General features: G+C 38.7%; 1 protein-coding gene across 1 annotated transcript; it reads right to left on the reverse strand.

The window, feature by feature from the left end:
• Nucleotides 1-1,641: 1,641 nt before the first annotated feature.
• Nucleotides 1,642-15,908, reverse strand: LOC591325 (organic cation transporter-like protein). The gene is made up of 11 exons (XM_030972893.1): nt 15,669-15,908; nt 14,821-15,099; nt 14,040-14,143; nt 12,976-13,130; nt 11,730-11,898; nt 9,442-9,583; nt 7,739-7,836; nt 6,775-6,983; nt 4,733-4,841; nt 4,098-4,307; nt 1,642-3,611 (listed from the first exon to the last, which is right to left on the reverse strand). Exons 1-11 carry the CDS (start codon nt 15,816-15,818, stop codon nt 3,560-3,562), a joined length of 1,677 nt encoding a protein of 558 aa, XP_030828753.1. The 5' UTR covers nt 15,819-15,908; the 3' UTR covers nt 1,642-3,559.
• Between the last annotated feature and the right edge of the window lie 720 nt (nt 15,909-16,628).

A 16,628-nucleotide genomic window follows, 5' to 3' on the forward strand; every position in this document is an offset into this window, starting at 1 on the left:
GAGTCACACCCAGTGGTGGATCCAGGGGGGGGGGGGGGGCCCGGGGGGCCCGGGCCCCCCCCCCCCCTTGAGAAAAAAATCATGTAAAATCACGTGATTTTTACGATTTTTTGGGGGTTGGGCCCCCCCCCCCCTGGCGCTCAAGGGGGGGGGGGGGTGCAATTTGAAATTTTTTTTGAGGATCAAAAAAAAAAAAAAAAAGTGCTTACTACCCCCCCCCCCCCCCCCCCCCCCCCCCCCCCACTGAGCGAATTTTTGGCCGGCGCGTTTTTCAAATTTTCGGGAGCAAAAAAAAAAAAAAAAATTGTGCTCTGTACCCCCCCCTGAGCGACTTTTCGGCCGGCGCGATTTTCAAATTTTCGGGAGCAAAAAAAAAAAAAGTTGGGCCCCCTCCCCTAAGAAATCCTGGATCCGCGCCTGGTCACACCCCCCCCTTCCCACCACTCCCACCCCTCCACCCAATCATTTCCTCTTAAATTCGTCGTTCTTAGCATCACAGATATAAAGAAAGAAAAGAGGGAGATGAATCCCGAAATGTTCTTGAACGACCTGTATGGTTATACGGCAATGCTCTGTGGTGAATCTTCGGTAGACAGATCCTTTCGAATTTCGATGGAGGGTCAAAGACAAGATAAAAATTAACCTGAGATGGAGAAAGGGAGAGTGAGAGCGAGCAACATAGATACAAAGTATGATAGAGAGTGAAAGAGAGTGAGAGAGAGAGAGAGAGAGAGGGAGATAAATAAAGAGATATGATGAAGACATATAAATGAGAGGGAAGGGAGAGAGAGAGATAGAGAAGGGGGGGCGGAGCTTCACCTGGAGACTTATTAGGTCTGAGCATCTGTCGATATATATATATATATATATATGCGTCCCAGAAAAGACGAAACCGAAAATTATCGATGTTTTATCATAACTTACTGTCTTAATCATAATTATAATTAATAAATGACACATATTTTAAAAGCTTATAGATCCTCCTCTTTCATTTGATGCAACTCATATGATGCATATTTCACCCATGAGTAATTAAAAACAAGGAAGACGAAAGACCTGATGCATGGCTGATCGTCAACGAAACGGAGTTAAGTCTTTTGTCAACTCTGTTTGTTGCTACGGCAAGCAGCCAGTGAAAACTCGTTTAATCTAATCATGGAAATGCAAGCATTACTTTAAACAAACAGAACTTTGTTATTCCTGGGTCATTTTTCCTGATTTAGGTGTGAAATGAAAGGGCAGAAATTGAACTTTCTAGAAATGTTATTTTCTCTTTGAAATCCAGATACCACTCGTCAAATGAATTTTTTGGTTTCATCTCTCCAAATTATTTTCAATCACTCATGCGTGAAATATGCATCATATGAGTTGCATCAAATGAAAAGGGAGAATGTAAGCTTTACAAATATGTGTCATATATTGATTATTATTACGATGAAGTTATAATAAAGCATCGATAATTCTCGGTTTAATTATTTCTGGGACGCACTTTATATATATATATATATATATATATATATATATATATATATATAAGTGCGAGAATTCTCAACTCTGACATGACAACGGGTGTTCCAGAATATGTAGGCGTGAAGAAAAAGGTCTAGAAACGTGAGACGTAGCTGTACTTTACAAGTTTATTACGAGCTTTCGGCTTGTGAGGCCTTCTTCAGGTTCTGAAGTACAAACACATACAAAAACAAATACATTGTATAAACAAATATACACGGCATACAAACTTAATATCACTCAATCATAGTCAAGAATCATGAACATAGCAAAAATTAGTACGAGAAATACTTTCGGAATAAACTTAGAAATAATTATGCAAATTCAAAGGCCCGAATTCACAAAGGAGGTTTGTCGACAAACCTTGGTTTTCGTACGTCATATGACGCGTTTTACGCGTTTTTTTACAAACCTGGTTTGTAAAGAACAAAAGGAGGTTTGGCGAAACAAAAGGAGGTTTGAGCTCAAACCTTGCTTTGTGAATTCGGGCCAAAGTGTTTTACCTTGCTTGTGTGTTGGGCTGTCGGTGTGTTTATTCAGTTGATGTGATTATGTGAACGTGTTATAAGGGATGTGCGGTCAAGTATGGGTCACTGACCTGTGACACGGATGTTACTGATCTATGACACAGCCGGTGTATATATATATATATATATATATATATATATATATATATATGTAATATAAACAAATGTGGGGAAATAACCCGTAAAACAGTTGTGGTAACTCTCGTGGAAATAAATACAATTCGAAAGCAAGTGAGAGAATAATGGTTGCAAAGCTTAGATGAAAGTTCCTCATTTCTGTCGTCCCTTTCGGAATCTTTTGCAAAGGTAAAAAAATCCGCCGGGAATCGAACCCGGGTTACTGGCTCTCCCAACTACAACGCTCTTTCTGACTCACATACTTTCTCTTCTCTCTCTTCCTTTCTTTGTCAGTCATCGATTGCTTAGTTTTGATTGAAACATAAGAGGAATCGAGAAATTAAATGATTATTCACACATTAGGTCGTTTTCTTATGACCACTCCCATTTTTTTCTTCAAAGGGTGAGCTGAGAATACAAGGTATATACATTGCGCGATAACCGTATACGGGATTCTTTTTTCTTTCTTTATTTCTTAGTTTTCCAGTTCCTACACATCAAAAACCAAAATAACATCAATCCTATGGAATAAAACAAAATACTCCTTTGCACCATTATTGCCTAATAATGATACATCACTCAGCATTAAAACAAACAAATGTAAGCATTACTTTACCAATGTTCACGTCCACGACGTCTGGGTCATTAAAGATCAAAATGATTTTCTGTACACTATGTACAACGCTTTTTATAATTGATCGGGCATATAATCCTAAGGGACTAACTTCTCTCTAAAGCTGTTGTCAGATCTAAGAAAATTATCCGTGTGTGTCGGAGATCCTCTCTTCAGCTTATATCAATGCAACTGGAGATCGTCGAGTTATAGTACGTTTTTCCTTATATTAAAGTTCAAGCTTTATGCATTTTTAGCAAATGCTGAACCGTGTATAATATGTTGATTTTGATCTTTACGTTTCCACATTCACCCATTGATCAGTTGTAATGTACATGTAGCGTACATGGGAAAACATATAAAACATAAATAATAAATTCATTTTTATAAATTTACATATGCAATACCTTCACAGTTTTTTCTCATTAATGTAGACATAATAATTTCCTTGACAACTGTGACAGAAACCAACTCTCTATCGAAAACAAGAAAAACTACTTTATATCTCGCATGCCATTGTGGAACATATATCTACTTTTATTTTCTGTTATTTGACTATTTGATAAAGTAGGGACGGTATTTTTGTTTATTTCAAAGGCCTAAACCTTTGATGATGCATTAGGCCATACTATTACAGCCAGAAATAAAACACGTCAATCAGTAATATGATGAAGGCTCTATTGCAGGTATTGGATGGTGCAACCATTCACAAGATCACCTGCATGCATTGCAGGTTTGACCATGATTTTGTCCAAAGATTACAGATTAGTAACGATGCAGTCACCAATCCGCTTCATAATTTTGTTGGTAACTTTTCCATGCTGTGACGATCCTCTATCGTTTTTCTAAATGAGAGAGTTGTGAGAAAAAATAAAATAAACAATAAACAATTTGTTTATAGCTCACATTCATAACCCAAACATGAATCTAAACATATTGCACAGATCCAGTATCTACCAGTGTATGAAAGTCAGAAGTGACTAAAAAGAAACTTTAGAAAATTAACTTGTTTTTCTGATGTTTGTTAGAGTTGTTCACAATTTCCGCCAACATTTCCTGCAAAAACAATATGAGGCATCATTCGTCTATAAAGCACATTTTTAACATTTGGCCGATGTGTACGTGTGCAAGGGGGGGGGTGGGGGTTAATTGACCCCTCCCCAATCTCTTTTAACCGGATCTCGTCTATTCTAAACTTGGTAAAAAGATAGAAGGACATTTGCTCTTTTTCTTTTTTAGATTAACAACTTTATTTTGTTTAATGGGAAATATAATGTAATGCTTTAACAGATGATACAGTCATTATTATTGGTACTTTAGAGGCAACCTACATTCCAAATGTTTCACCATCTTCCAGCGTCTCGGGTAGCTTCTTGCCCCTGGTCTCAGGGAGGATGAGGCATAGAGCGGCCGTCACCAGAGCAGCTATGGTTTGGAGAACAAGAGGACCAGGTGCCCATACATCATAGAGGAGGAGCATGAGAGGGGTTGCTATAGCAACCACACGAGATGCCGAGGAGCAGATGCCAATGCCCACATTCCTTTTAAGGATGAGAAGGAAAGGAGGATGGGATAGATTTTGATATGGTAGCTGATTCGCACAGCTGTTAATTCCCTTTCGCGTAAAAACAATCAAAAAGGAAGGTACCCAAAAATACAAATTATTAACAATTAGTTACACAAATTATAGCGAGATGAATGTAATACGACTAATATTGAATAATGTACTTATTTAATTCTTTATTATTAGTTTTTAACATGAAACATCAGTTGAATGTTTAAATTTGATTTCCTTTCTGAGCAAAAATGCAATACCAATAATAGTCTTTACTCCTTCTCCAGTGTTTTAATACTGGATTGATCTTTCTTTTCTTTTTCTTGGTGCAATAATGTCGTCATATATGTCTTTTATATTAGTATAACAATAATAGGAGGTTATTAAGACCAATATTGATCAGCGTGTTACCTCGTCACAGTCGGCAATATTTCAAAGGGGTATATCAGTCCAACCGCCCAGGAACCAGCGATACCAAACTTCCCCACCATGGCTACCCCAGTTTTTGCGGCACCGACAGCTGTAACAGAATGACCAGAGAGAGAGAGCAATGGGACGTGAATCTAAAATTGATTTTTTTTTTTTTTGTTGTTTATAATCTCATTTTAGTTAGATTCATCAATAAAATGTCCCTCGGAGATGACCTATTAAAAGCCGTCGGTCCTCTGGTTGCTTACTAACAAGCATTTATGCTTTCTTAGAAGTCAGGTAAAATAACTACTACTAGCCTACATGGTTTCGGTCTCTTGCATCTCATCCATTTAGTATCAATGATAACCCCCCCCCCCCATGATGCAAGTGCCCACTCAATGACTGGTCTCACGCTACACCACTCAATAGGGGGGAGGGGGGGGGGGTTGTGTCTTCTTAGTATATTATGGAAAATGATATAATACGGATTCAATATCTTGCGTCTTACCAAGAAAAAGCATGAAACATTATAATAGAAAATAAGATCTACAAACTACAAACCCTACGAACCCTATAGATGCAAAGTTTTGTTCCTCCTTTTCAGGGGGTATTCTTCCGAATTGTAGATACGACTTTGCTATATACCATGGGAGCGGGAGCCCACTAGACTGACAGCCAAGAAACTGTCGGTCTGGCGCAATGGCGAATCCAGGGGGGGGGGCCCGGGGGCCCGCCCCCCCCCCCGGAAAAAAGGGGAAAAAAGAAAGAAAAGGAAAGAAGGAAAAAAAAAAGGGGGGGGGAAAAGAAGGAAACAAAAAAAGGGGGAAGAAAAGGGGAAAAAAAAGAAGGAAAAAAAAGAAGGAAAAAAAAGAAGGAAATAAAAGGGGAAGGGGAAGGTATCAAAATATGCTCATCTGACCGTAATTAAATGCCTAAAACCCCTTGACTTCCGGTGGCTCTGCCCCCTGTTCCCCACCTAGGGTCATAAGGCGGACGGCTGGATGCTAATTTGACGGTAATTTTAATGCTTAAAACTCTCAAGCTTCTGGGGTCTCGGCCCCTGGAACGCAGTGTCCTGCCAGTGTCACAAATACGGTATCAAAATATGTTCATCTGACCGTACTTAAATGCCGAAAAACCCTAAGTTTCCGGGGCTCCACCCCTCGACCGAACAAGGGGCCCTAAGGCGGGCCCCTGCAGGCTTGTCTGACCGTTATAAAATTCCTAAAACCCCTGAGATTCTAGGGGCTCCGCCCCCTGGACCCCACGCCAATTAGTTACATGCCAGTGTCACAAATAAAGTATAATTATGCTCATCTGACGTAATTAAATGCCTAAAGCCCTACGCTTTCGGGGCTCTGCCCTCCGAACCCAACCAATGGCCCTAAGGCGGGCCCCTGGATGCTCATCTGACCATAATCTATTGCCTAACGCCCATGAGCCTCTGGGGGCTCCGCCTCCTTGACCCCACGTCAATTCGTGACCTGCCAGTGTAACATATAGATTATGCTTATATGACCGTTATTTATTGCTCAAAACCCCGAGCTTCCTGGGGCTCTGCCCCCCGGACCCCACGCTAATGCGTGACCTGCCAGTGTCACAAATAAGGTATAAAATCATGCTCATCTGACAGTAATTTATTGCCCAAAACCCCTGAGCTTCCAGGGGCTCCGCCCCCTGGACCCAACATCTAATTTTTTTATTTTTTTTAATTTTTTTTTTTTTTTTTTTTTTTTTTGGGGGGGGGGGGGGGGGGGGGGGGGAGGAGTGCGATTTTTCAAATTTTCGAGGGCCCCCAAAAAGAAGTGCTCACTACCCCCCCCCTCCCCCACTGAGCGAAATATTGGCCAGTACGATTTTCAAATTTCAGCACACTAAATTTCAAATTGATTTCAAATTCGGGCCTTCACCCCTAAGAAACCCTGGATCCGCGTAACATCTGACAGGTTGTCAGATTAACCAAGAGACCGCCCGCCAGCGAGACCGATGTCGATTCCGCGCCATGTCCGTTTCGGGGGATTTCCCCAAATGACTTTACTTACGGATGAAAATGGCGATACAACTAGCGATGCCGGATATGGTGAGACAAGCGATGAGGCTGTATCGACGTCCAACCCGTTCGATCACTGGGACGCAAATGATCATAGCAACTACTTCTACCACTGCTGAGATAAGAAAACTAAGGTAGATATTGACCCCGAAGCTACCCGTGCTTAGATGCAATCCGTAGAAGATCAGGTTATTCGTCATCCTAGAAGACAGATAGATTGAATAAAATAAGATCTTAGCTTTAGAAATGTGTTGTTAGAAGAAAATGTTGAGAATATGTTGGAAGGAAAGTTACAAGTTATGACATCGTAAGAGATCAAGTAGGAAGTACATTCCACCGCGTGACAAAAAAGATAGAACGTAGCAATTGAAGTACTGTGGCCTTACCTGAAGACGAGTAGATAATGATATTTTGTGACATAATTAAGCAAAGAGACACTGAAGGCTTGTGGAGAAGAGGCAGACAAATATTTTAGATTGACCGACGAAACTAAACAGTCAACAGGTCTGTCGCTTGTCTCAGTTAATTGTACATGGTTCAAGAAAGAACACTCTGGAGAACAATAATCAATATGTTTACCAAGGGTAAACCAAGACCCCTAGGTCGAAGACGACGATATAAGTCAGTTGAGATCATTCACGACGAAACTAGTTCCTTTAATTTAAACGGCGTGCAGGTGGATGCACCAACAAACAATGCTCGAGCATTTATCCGTTCGAGCCGCGAAACCCATGATCTGCGACCATACATATGCCACTCTCAACCCAGGTGTAGTAAAGAGATATCTTGAAGAGAGGAATTGATTGAATGCTTTCATTAAATCAGCCGGCGCCTTGAGCATCCTTATGATGAATATCTGCGTAATATAAACGTACCTTTCAACAATTCTTTATTATTATCACTACCTTTCTTGTTCATAATCCAACGTTCGGTCTGATTAACATCAATGCACTTACCAAACAATGATCAACACGATCATTCTTTTTCGTAGGACAGGTGTTCGGAAGAGATCGATAAGATTCGGATCATGGTTCCTCTCAGGATTTGTCGTTTCCTTTGTGGAAATAAAGAGGAGTATAATTATACGAGAATTACCTTTGGTAGTACATATTAGCAAAGAACACAACATCTCCCTCTGTGGAGAGTAAAGGCAAGAATTGTTAGTTTACATTGGTAAGCTAATGTTTGTAAACAACAAACTAAACAAGGTTATTTACCATAATTTTTTCATAAATGAAAAGTGCCTTTAACGAAAACCTTACACCCACCACTCCTACACATGCGCACACATACGCCCACGCGTTATATTAACTTAATGAGGATCTAAGCAATTCATCATAACGGTCTCTTACTTCACACAGGCGTGCGTCCGCGCCCCACCGTAGGTACGTTATGCAATTGCAGTTTTCCATGAATCCCGTGAGAAAGTGAATATTATAAGTCTTCGGTTTTAGAAAAAATACTCCAAAAGACATTTTGAAAATGACACAAAACAGGTAAGAAACATAACGACTTTTAAATCATTACCATTATTTGAACAGCTGATGAAGATTTGGTAATTTGTTTATGTTTTAGCAGGGTATCTCCACGCCGGAATTACGGGTCAAAGTATGGATATGATTCTGATTTAGCGCCATTTTTGCGTTGTTATTTTTGCTGAATTAAGTTCGCTCAATCGCGCTTTTAGGTGAATCTGGCCCGCATTTTGCCGGAGCCTTGGTTGGTTTCCTTATATTTCTCTTTAACATACTTCATTCAAAAAGTAAATGGGGATTGAGCCACCCCCCCCCTCCCTGATTGTGTAACGGCCAGCATGATGGACCTAAAGCTAATTGAGTCCTGATATACTTTTGATTGTTGTAACTTGTAAGGCCCAGTGGAGAGCGATCATCGGCCTTTTGTTTAAATCATACAGGCATAAAACACGAATTAGGGCTAGTTCTGACCTAAAAACGACCTGAATCTCTGAGTTAGTTGGACCTGCCTATTTACGGATCAGGGGCGGATCTAGCTTTTTGCTAAGGGGGGGGGGGGTGAACCAATAACGATGCGAAGCATCGTCCACGAACCGAATAGCGGCGAGCCGATTTTTTGTGTGTGGCTATTTTGAACCTCCTGTGGAGCACTGTCCACGAGCCGCGTAGCGGAGAGGCGAATTTTTTGCTATATTGAACCCCCGTAAGTGATGTTTTCCTGGCATCTACTAACACAATGGAGACCTTAAAAGGTCTGGACACATGATGGCGTTTTTATATGCACATCACATTTTCACTTGACAGCCCAAGGGGGGGGGGGGTGGGGTTAAACCCCCTAACCTCCCCCCCCCCCCCGTAAAACCGCCCCTGCGGATAAATGAATTCCCTCGGTCCACTTTTAACTCGTGCTTTTAGCCCTTCTTTCTTTCCTTTTTCTTTCCTTTCCTCTCCGGGCCCGTCGCCCCCGTGTATCCACGCATGCATATACACACATACACACACCCGCACACATTTAGAAATAGTGACAAACTAAATGAAATATCAAAACTTAAATCGTATCAAAACAAAAACAATAAATCAACAGAAATGGTAGGACATTTCCTTGTCGAAAATATTTCCACCATAAAAAACCCGTTTATTGATTTCAGCACATCAAAGCCAAGTTATTATTGCTTAAACATTACCCTTTTCTTGTGAAAGTTGTGCTGGTAGAAGAAATCATCTGTGAGTTTGACCTTGTTGATCTTAGCTACCCTTTTAACAGTTGCTTGAGCCTCTTTATACCGACCTTTAGAGATTTGCCAACGTACTGATTCTGGGATGAAGCTAAAATCATCGACATGAAGGAAATAAAATATAACTGTCCGGACAAGCAGGCAATGTTGTTTTACTGAGAACTATTTTTACTTGATTTTATTGTTGTTTTAATTTCGGGACATGATGATAAATACATATAATCTGTCCTTATGGAAAATCATAGCCATTGTTCAAATTGAAAATGCCATCCTTCTGGTAGTGTACTACTATACTACTATTGCCTTGTACATTTATGTAACCTCATTCGAGCTCTACTGTAAACAGTTTTGGAAATTATAAACAAAATTATAGATTGGTGTCAAAATGCAATTTGGTATATATTTGAAATATAATTTGTTTTCCCTTAAAGTACTTATATTTGTAAAAATTTACAAATGATGTCAAATGTAAATATATATCATCATACTGATAAATGGCATTCAAGAGTAGAGAATTTATTTAGGACCATGCTTACAACATTTTATTTTTTTAATTCTCACACCAGTTTCAAACAAATGTTCAATATTAATAGTTTGAACAAGGCAGGTGTTAAAAATAGATTTTAAAATCCATATAAAAGACAGTTAAAATTCACGGACTTTAGCATCAAACCCAACCATGAGGAAGTGCTAAACTTTTATAACTTTACGATGCCATTTCTCATATACACGCATGGTGAACTACAGTGCGTCCCAGATAAAACGAAACCGAAAATTATCGATGTTTTATCATAACTTAATCACAATTATATTTGATAAATGACACATATTTGGAAAGCTTAGATCCTCTTCTTTCATTTGATGCAACTCATAATAATGCAAATTTCACACATGAGTGATTAAAATCAATTTGAAGAGAGGAAGCCGAAAAGTCGTTTGGCGGGCGGTATCTGAATTTCAAAGAGAAAATCACATTTCTAGAAAGTTGAGTTCCTGCCCTTTCATATGTTGAGCTAGGAATAACAAAGTTCTGTTTGTTTAAAGTAGTGCTTGCATTTCCATAATTTGATTAAACAAATTCGTTTTCACTGGCTGCCTGCCGTATCAACAAAAGAAATTAACAAAAGACGTAACTCCGCTTCGTTGACAATCAACCGTAGACGAAAGACTTCATATACACGCATGGTGAAATATTTCACAATGATTAAATAAACAAAACGATGAATATCAGGAAACATGATTGACCTGAACCTATATGTAAAAGTTAAAGCTAACACAATTATACTATATTTTCCAGGGGCCTGACATCTTTTGCGTGAATATTGAAATTCCACTGTCTACAGAAATGAGAAACTTTATATTGTATTAATAGTCGTTCAAATATACTTCATGCAGTCGATCAAATACACTTAGTAGGATTTATATACCTCTCATTAGAAATATAGTCATCTGTTTGGTAGAAATTGCAGTCGTGATTTTAGCGATGCCCTCATACCCTCCTACCAGTCAATAGTCTTTTGAAAGGTGCCCTCATACCCGCCTACCTGTCAATAGTCTTTTTAAAATGCCCTCATGCTACAATCCCCATTTGTTTACGTGTTAAAATGGTCTATGTGCGAGCGCGGACACCACAGAGTGCTTTTTGTCTGCGATTCCCAAATGACTGAAACTTCCAGTCATTTTTCCAGTGAAGATTAACAGATAGTGTCTCAAGTTTTCCGTGATGTTTTAATATTCGAGGTCTGGCTGTTTTATATGCTTTCGGGAACTAGCACACCCATGCGCGCCTCAGGGTCATGGCATGATGTGCGTGCGTTCCCTTGAGCATATAAAACAGCCAGGCCTCTTGATATATCTATACTAAAGACCAAGTATAGTAATCGAGCTCGCAGCCCGATTATGAGGTGACAGTTGTCTAACTATTGTAAATTTCGATGTTTTCAGGCTGAAGGGGCATATATGGCTGTAGTAGTAGTAGTAACGATGGTAGTGGTAGTAGTGGAAGTAGAAGTAGTTGTAGTGGTAGTAGTTGTAGTTGTAGTAGTAGTAGTAGTAGAAGTAGTAGTATTAGTAATAGAGGTAGTAGTAGTAGTAGCAGCAGCAGCGGCGACGGCAGTAATGTAGACCTGATTAGATAACTAGTTTAGCACTAGGGTAATTTGCCATAAGGTCCATTATAAAAGGTGTTCGCTTGTCATTTATCAAATTAGAAATAAAACAAGAAGAGGTATACTCACGGGTAAAAGAAGAAGTAGAGGGCAAAGGTCAAATGAAGTGCTAGGAGAAGATGGCGCCAATTGTTGATCAAATAGGCGTAGAAAGTGAGTAGAATATATCCTAACGGGAACACAGCTGTCAACATGACGCTGACAAACGCACGTTTCGACGGACCTACAAACTCTGTACCTGAAGAAAGATTTACAAGAAAGTCTCGTTAACTGATAAATATTAAAATAATTCCGTACTTCATCTCGGAGAGATCAATGAATTAATGAATTGTTACGAACCCTAAAATTCTTAATAACTTGTGATAATTTTGTTTAATTTAGAACTGAAAATTGTTTAGATTCGAATTCGTCTATATTTTTCGCATTAAACTCATATTAATTGTTTTCGAGAAACCGTCTATAGTAATGAGGTAATGTAAGTGTGATTTATTGTACAATAAGGATAGATTTTAAAGGAATATGTTCTAGCTTTCGAATGTGTTTGTTTCCATGTTACATATACAATCAGGATAATTTTCAAACAAAACATATTTATATATGCATGTATATATATGCATGTATCTTACACAGCAAATTAATCCCATTTGGCTGTGAGTCGTAACCAAAAGCAGTTATACTATCGGTCCTAAGTCCCCTGAGTTTGCATCACACTGTTTAATCCTAGGCAAACCCGAAACCCCCGAAACCACCGCAAAACTATTATAGAAGGGCACAGGACTAATAAGACTTATACCTAAAACTTGAAATATTTATTCGTTTTCGTAGCCCGGTAAAATTCCCATCCCTACTGAATAAACCATGAGAAGAGGGATGTCCAATGAAATATAACATTATTGGTGAATAGGGCAACACATATATAGGAAAAATCAAGGATTTTGTAAAAGTGGTGGAACTATTTCGAAATACCTTATGACAACGAAAAAGGAGGAAAACACGTTTTTGGTTACATGTACCTTTGGTATATATAGTTTGACAGGCACAAAGCTAAGTATGGTGCGCAATCTGTGTAGGTCCTACTTACATATACATGTACATGATTTGGTGTGTTAAAAGGGATCAAGGGATAGTTGTTACCCTCACCTCCAAAAATGTATTAATTAAATAAATAAATAAACCATAAATGAGGTGAAATCATAATAATAATAATAATATTACCAAATAAATAAATTAACATATATTTCTTTTTTAAATGAAGAAAAAAAAAATCATAATTTATAAAAATTTGTTTTCCTTTATGCAAAGTGGGCTGGCTAACCTATTACATACGAGGTGAGAGCAAAGCCGAAACAGGCTGCCGCTTCTATTGTTCTCATCACGACGAAAGTAATATAGTTGGGTGAGAACGCAGCACCAATGCCGAACAACACAAAGATGATGTTACAAAGGATGAGGGTTACTTTCCTCCCGAATCTACAGGTACAAAGGACAAAGTAAACAAAGAAATCAAGGTACAAACTTTTTAGTCTGATTACCTTGTTAATACTATAATAATTTGTTTGAATTATGAAACAATATGTCTTTCATGAATATTTTGTTATCTGTATTATATTTGTGAAATACATGTGAAATGTGAAACTAATAAACTCAAAACTCAAACTCAAAATTACAGATAGACACACACACACACACCAAAAAGAAATCCACCCACATTCAACACTGTATGCAATCATAGATCCCTGTGCGTAGTTGCACCAAGGGGCATTTAAAAAGAGAGCCTGCTAAAGGTTTATTAGATATTGTCTACCGGTAACGAAGGAAGTTAGCTGCTAATCATTACAGGTCCGCTAACCTTTTCGAGAAATATTTTTCTTCTTCCCATGACAGAAACCCGTCCCTGAATTGTTTTAAATAAAAAATCTAATATAGGGTGACCCAATACAAAACAAACTAGCATATATACTTCCAATAATGTGTTTGTGATGCAAGGTGGAAGTTCAAATTTTTCCAGTATCCACGAAATTTCGTTTTAAACTAATTAATCAATTTCATGTCTGTGTAAAAGGTCATTAAATTGCCTCCAAAAGAAAGGGAAAAGTGTGTAGAATATTATGTTTGTGTTAAAATTGACGTTCATCACAGCTTGCCTGAAGCTCAAACATAATACAATATTTTCTACAAGGAGCACTGCCAGTGGATGTCGTCAATACCGTTTCACAAAAATGTGTCTATAACAAAAAATACCTAACAAGATTTCTCATATTCGATATCACATTTCTTCCGGAAAGATTCCCTAGCTTGTGGTACCGTTGGCATTTGCCCCGCGTCATTGAGAGTATGCTAGTCCATTTTGTTTGGGGCACCCTGTATAAAGCCTTATACCTATCGGCTATTGCACCAAAGGTCACACATCCGATCAGTACGCCAACGAAGAAAAGGGATTGGGATAGGTTGATCAGGTATTTCCGGTCACAAACCAGGTCAAACTGTTTGAGAGTTTGAAAAGTTGACAATGTATAAGAACTGTTTGACATAATACATGCAGCACAATAACATTGATAAGCTCTGTATTTCCGTGCGTCATGACAATTATACTATGCGACCCCCTCCCATCCCGGGGAGACGGATGGATGTACCATTACATACCTATACCAGTTTCTTTGCACGGCCCTACTACAACAAGAAATTATCCCCTGAAAATATGTTCAACTTGCTTTAAAAGGATTTCCAAAAATATAGTAAAGTTTGTGAGAATGACATAAATTCAAGGATTAAGATTACTTTTGTTTTCAATATGTTTGATCAAATATTGAAGTTATTAAGCCAAGAATTACGAAGGACAAAAGTTTCTTCTTGAAAAAATAATAGTTACAATGGTATTAATAATTATAATGATAATAATAATAATAGTAATATATTGAAACAAATTTACTTGAAATCAAATGTTCAAGGCATAACCGTGCAAAAATTTAATAATAATGTAAATAACATACATAACAACATTATCATTATGAACAAAAGAACAGGAGTAATATAAACATATGGAAATGAAAGAGCGCAATTAAATATTTACAGATACTGAATCCAACTGGTGCATTTTAAGATTATTTATGAAGAACGAACATTTTTTAAAGTTTGATGAAGTCATATTCCAATATGTTACCGATTGAGTGATGGTCAACCCTGACGATGCCCTGTCATGCTCAAATCCTTGATCACATGATATGATGTCATGATATCCACTCTGATTGGTATTTTCCGCAAAGTACGACATTGCATCGCTAAACGATACCTGGGAGACATCGTACTTGTGACACTGATCGTATACAATCGTATGGTCGTCTGCTACAAAATGTGGAATGCTCAGATGTTTCTTGTAAAATGCACAGTCGCTTTCATTTAGTCCTAACCCGGTGCAGTTGGCAGTATCCCAGTTAGAAACCTAGTGAAGTAAGCAAAATGTGAAAGTACGTGTAAGATACAATTTACAGAGTCAGATCCCTTGAGTAAAAACTGCAGACCCTGTGCCCATTTAGAATATTGTTACTCACACTGCCACACCCTCGTGTTAAAAATGTTAGCTGAATACGTCCACATGACAACTCAGTTCTCTTATAAGGAGCTAGTTGGTGGCAATATCATATAACAAGTCTGATCAGGTTATAATCTGTTTTGTTTTTGGAAGGTCTACTTTCTTTCTCAGCATTTTCTACATTAATTTCCTTTTTGTTGTTTATCAACCGGCCCCAAATCCATGATACCAAGTTTGGAAGGATGCACAAACTCCCGTTGACCACTTTCCTGAAACATAACAAAGTTGATTCTCGGGTCGATTTCATAAGAGAACATACCAATAACAATATGACATCGTTTGCGCAATTAATTTTATAGCACAGACCATGATGGTCATGCAATCGGAGAGGGTTCATTTGCTGAACATTTGAAATTAGGCATAGTTTGCAAAAGAATTTAAGATCAAGCAAATGTTAATCGTTCTTTTACTGGACTTACAGAACACCAATGGTCAGCCGGAGTTGCCAGGAAAACGATAGCGAGAACATTGGTAACAGCTGGAAATTTGAAGGTAGACACCAGGGCACAGATGATCTTTTGGTAGGTACCAAACTCCCCAAGCGTAGGTAGAAAATCGTCGAAACCCATGTTCTTTGTCTGTTACGTATCAAACACTCAATGTCGATGTAATAATATCAACCGGGTTTTACAACAGAGTTCTAACAGTCACCTGACAATCACGAATGTGTGCGGAAGGGAGTGAGGGAGGGTGAGGGAGGGGAGGGAGGGGGAGGGGGAGGGAGGGGGAGGGGAGGGAGGGGGAGGGGGAGGGAGGGGGTGGGAGGGGAGGGCGGGGGGAGGGGCTCACAACAAATTTACCCCGGAAATTTGTCAGCATGCAAAACCATGAAAACAGACGAAGGCCTTCATATTTTCAAATTTACCGTCGCTACAGAACGTATTTTTTCAACACCCAAACCAAAAAATGTCATAAATGTTGAGATTTGCTGACAATAATGCAGACAATCCATAAACTTGTAAAGGCGGTGCTACGTCTGCATCCCCCTCTTTTTATAATTTGTATGCATATTCCTCTTCTACTTCATCGGTGTTTTTACCTTTGTACTTTAGTTGCTTACACAAGTTTGTTTTATTAATTGCAAAGTTAGGTACGGTATTGCATCGTGGGCATTAAAGTGTCATTAAGAATGTTTAAAGAGATTGATCTTTGCATGATAATTTTAAAAGAGAACAAACTTTTACCAAAGCCCCAATGAGTCTGATATGCGATTCAATGATGACTAAGCGTTTTGCCCTGTTTTATGCATTAACAATCGATCTTTATGGCATTGAGCGCCTGCCATATAACCTCCGTGAACATGACTTGTGATATAGTGATGACTAAGCATTGTCCCTGTATCTTGTGTTTGAATGATGCGAAAGTTTAGTTAACATGGA

This window comes from Strongylocentrotus purpuratus, unplaced genomic scaffold, assembly GCF_000002235.5.
Source record: "Strongylocentrotus purpuratus isolate Spur 01 unplaced genomic scaffold, Spur_5.0 spur5_contig_864, whole genome shotgun sequence".
Lineage (NCBI taxonomy): Eukaryota > Metazoa > Echinodermata > Echinoidea > Camarodonta > Strongylocentrotidae > Strongylocentrotus > Strongylocentrotus purpuratus.

Bases quoted from the DNA above. Each gene is read 5' to 3' on its own strand.
- LOC591325 (XM_030972893.1), bottom strand. From the start codon at position 15,818: ATGGGTTTCGACGATTTTCTACCTACGCTTGGGGAGTTTGGTACCTAC. The intron at 4,308-4,732 runs GTAACACGCTGA...CATCCTTAAAAG, and splicing joins ATATTGCCGACTGTGACGAG to GAATGTGGGCATTGGCATCT. The intron at 3,612-4,097 runs GTAGGTTGCCTC...TCTCTCATTTAG, and splicing joins GATGGTGAAACATTTGGAAT to AAAAACGATAGAGGATCGTC.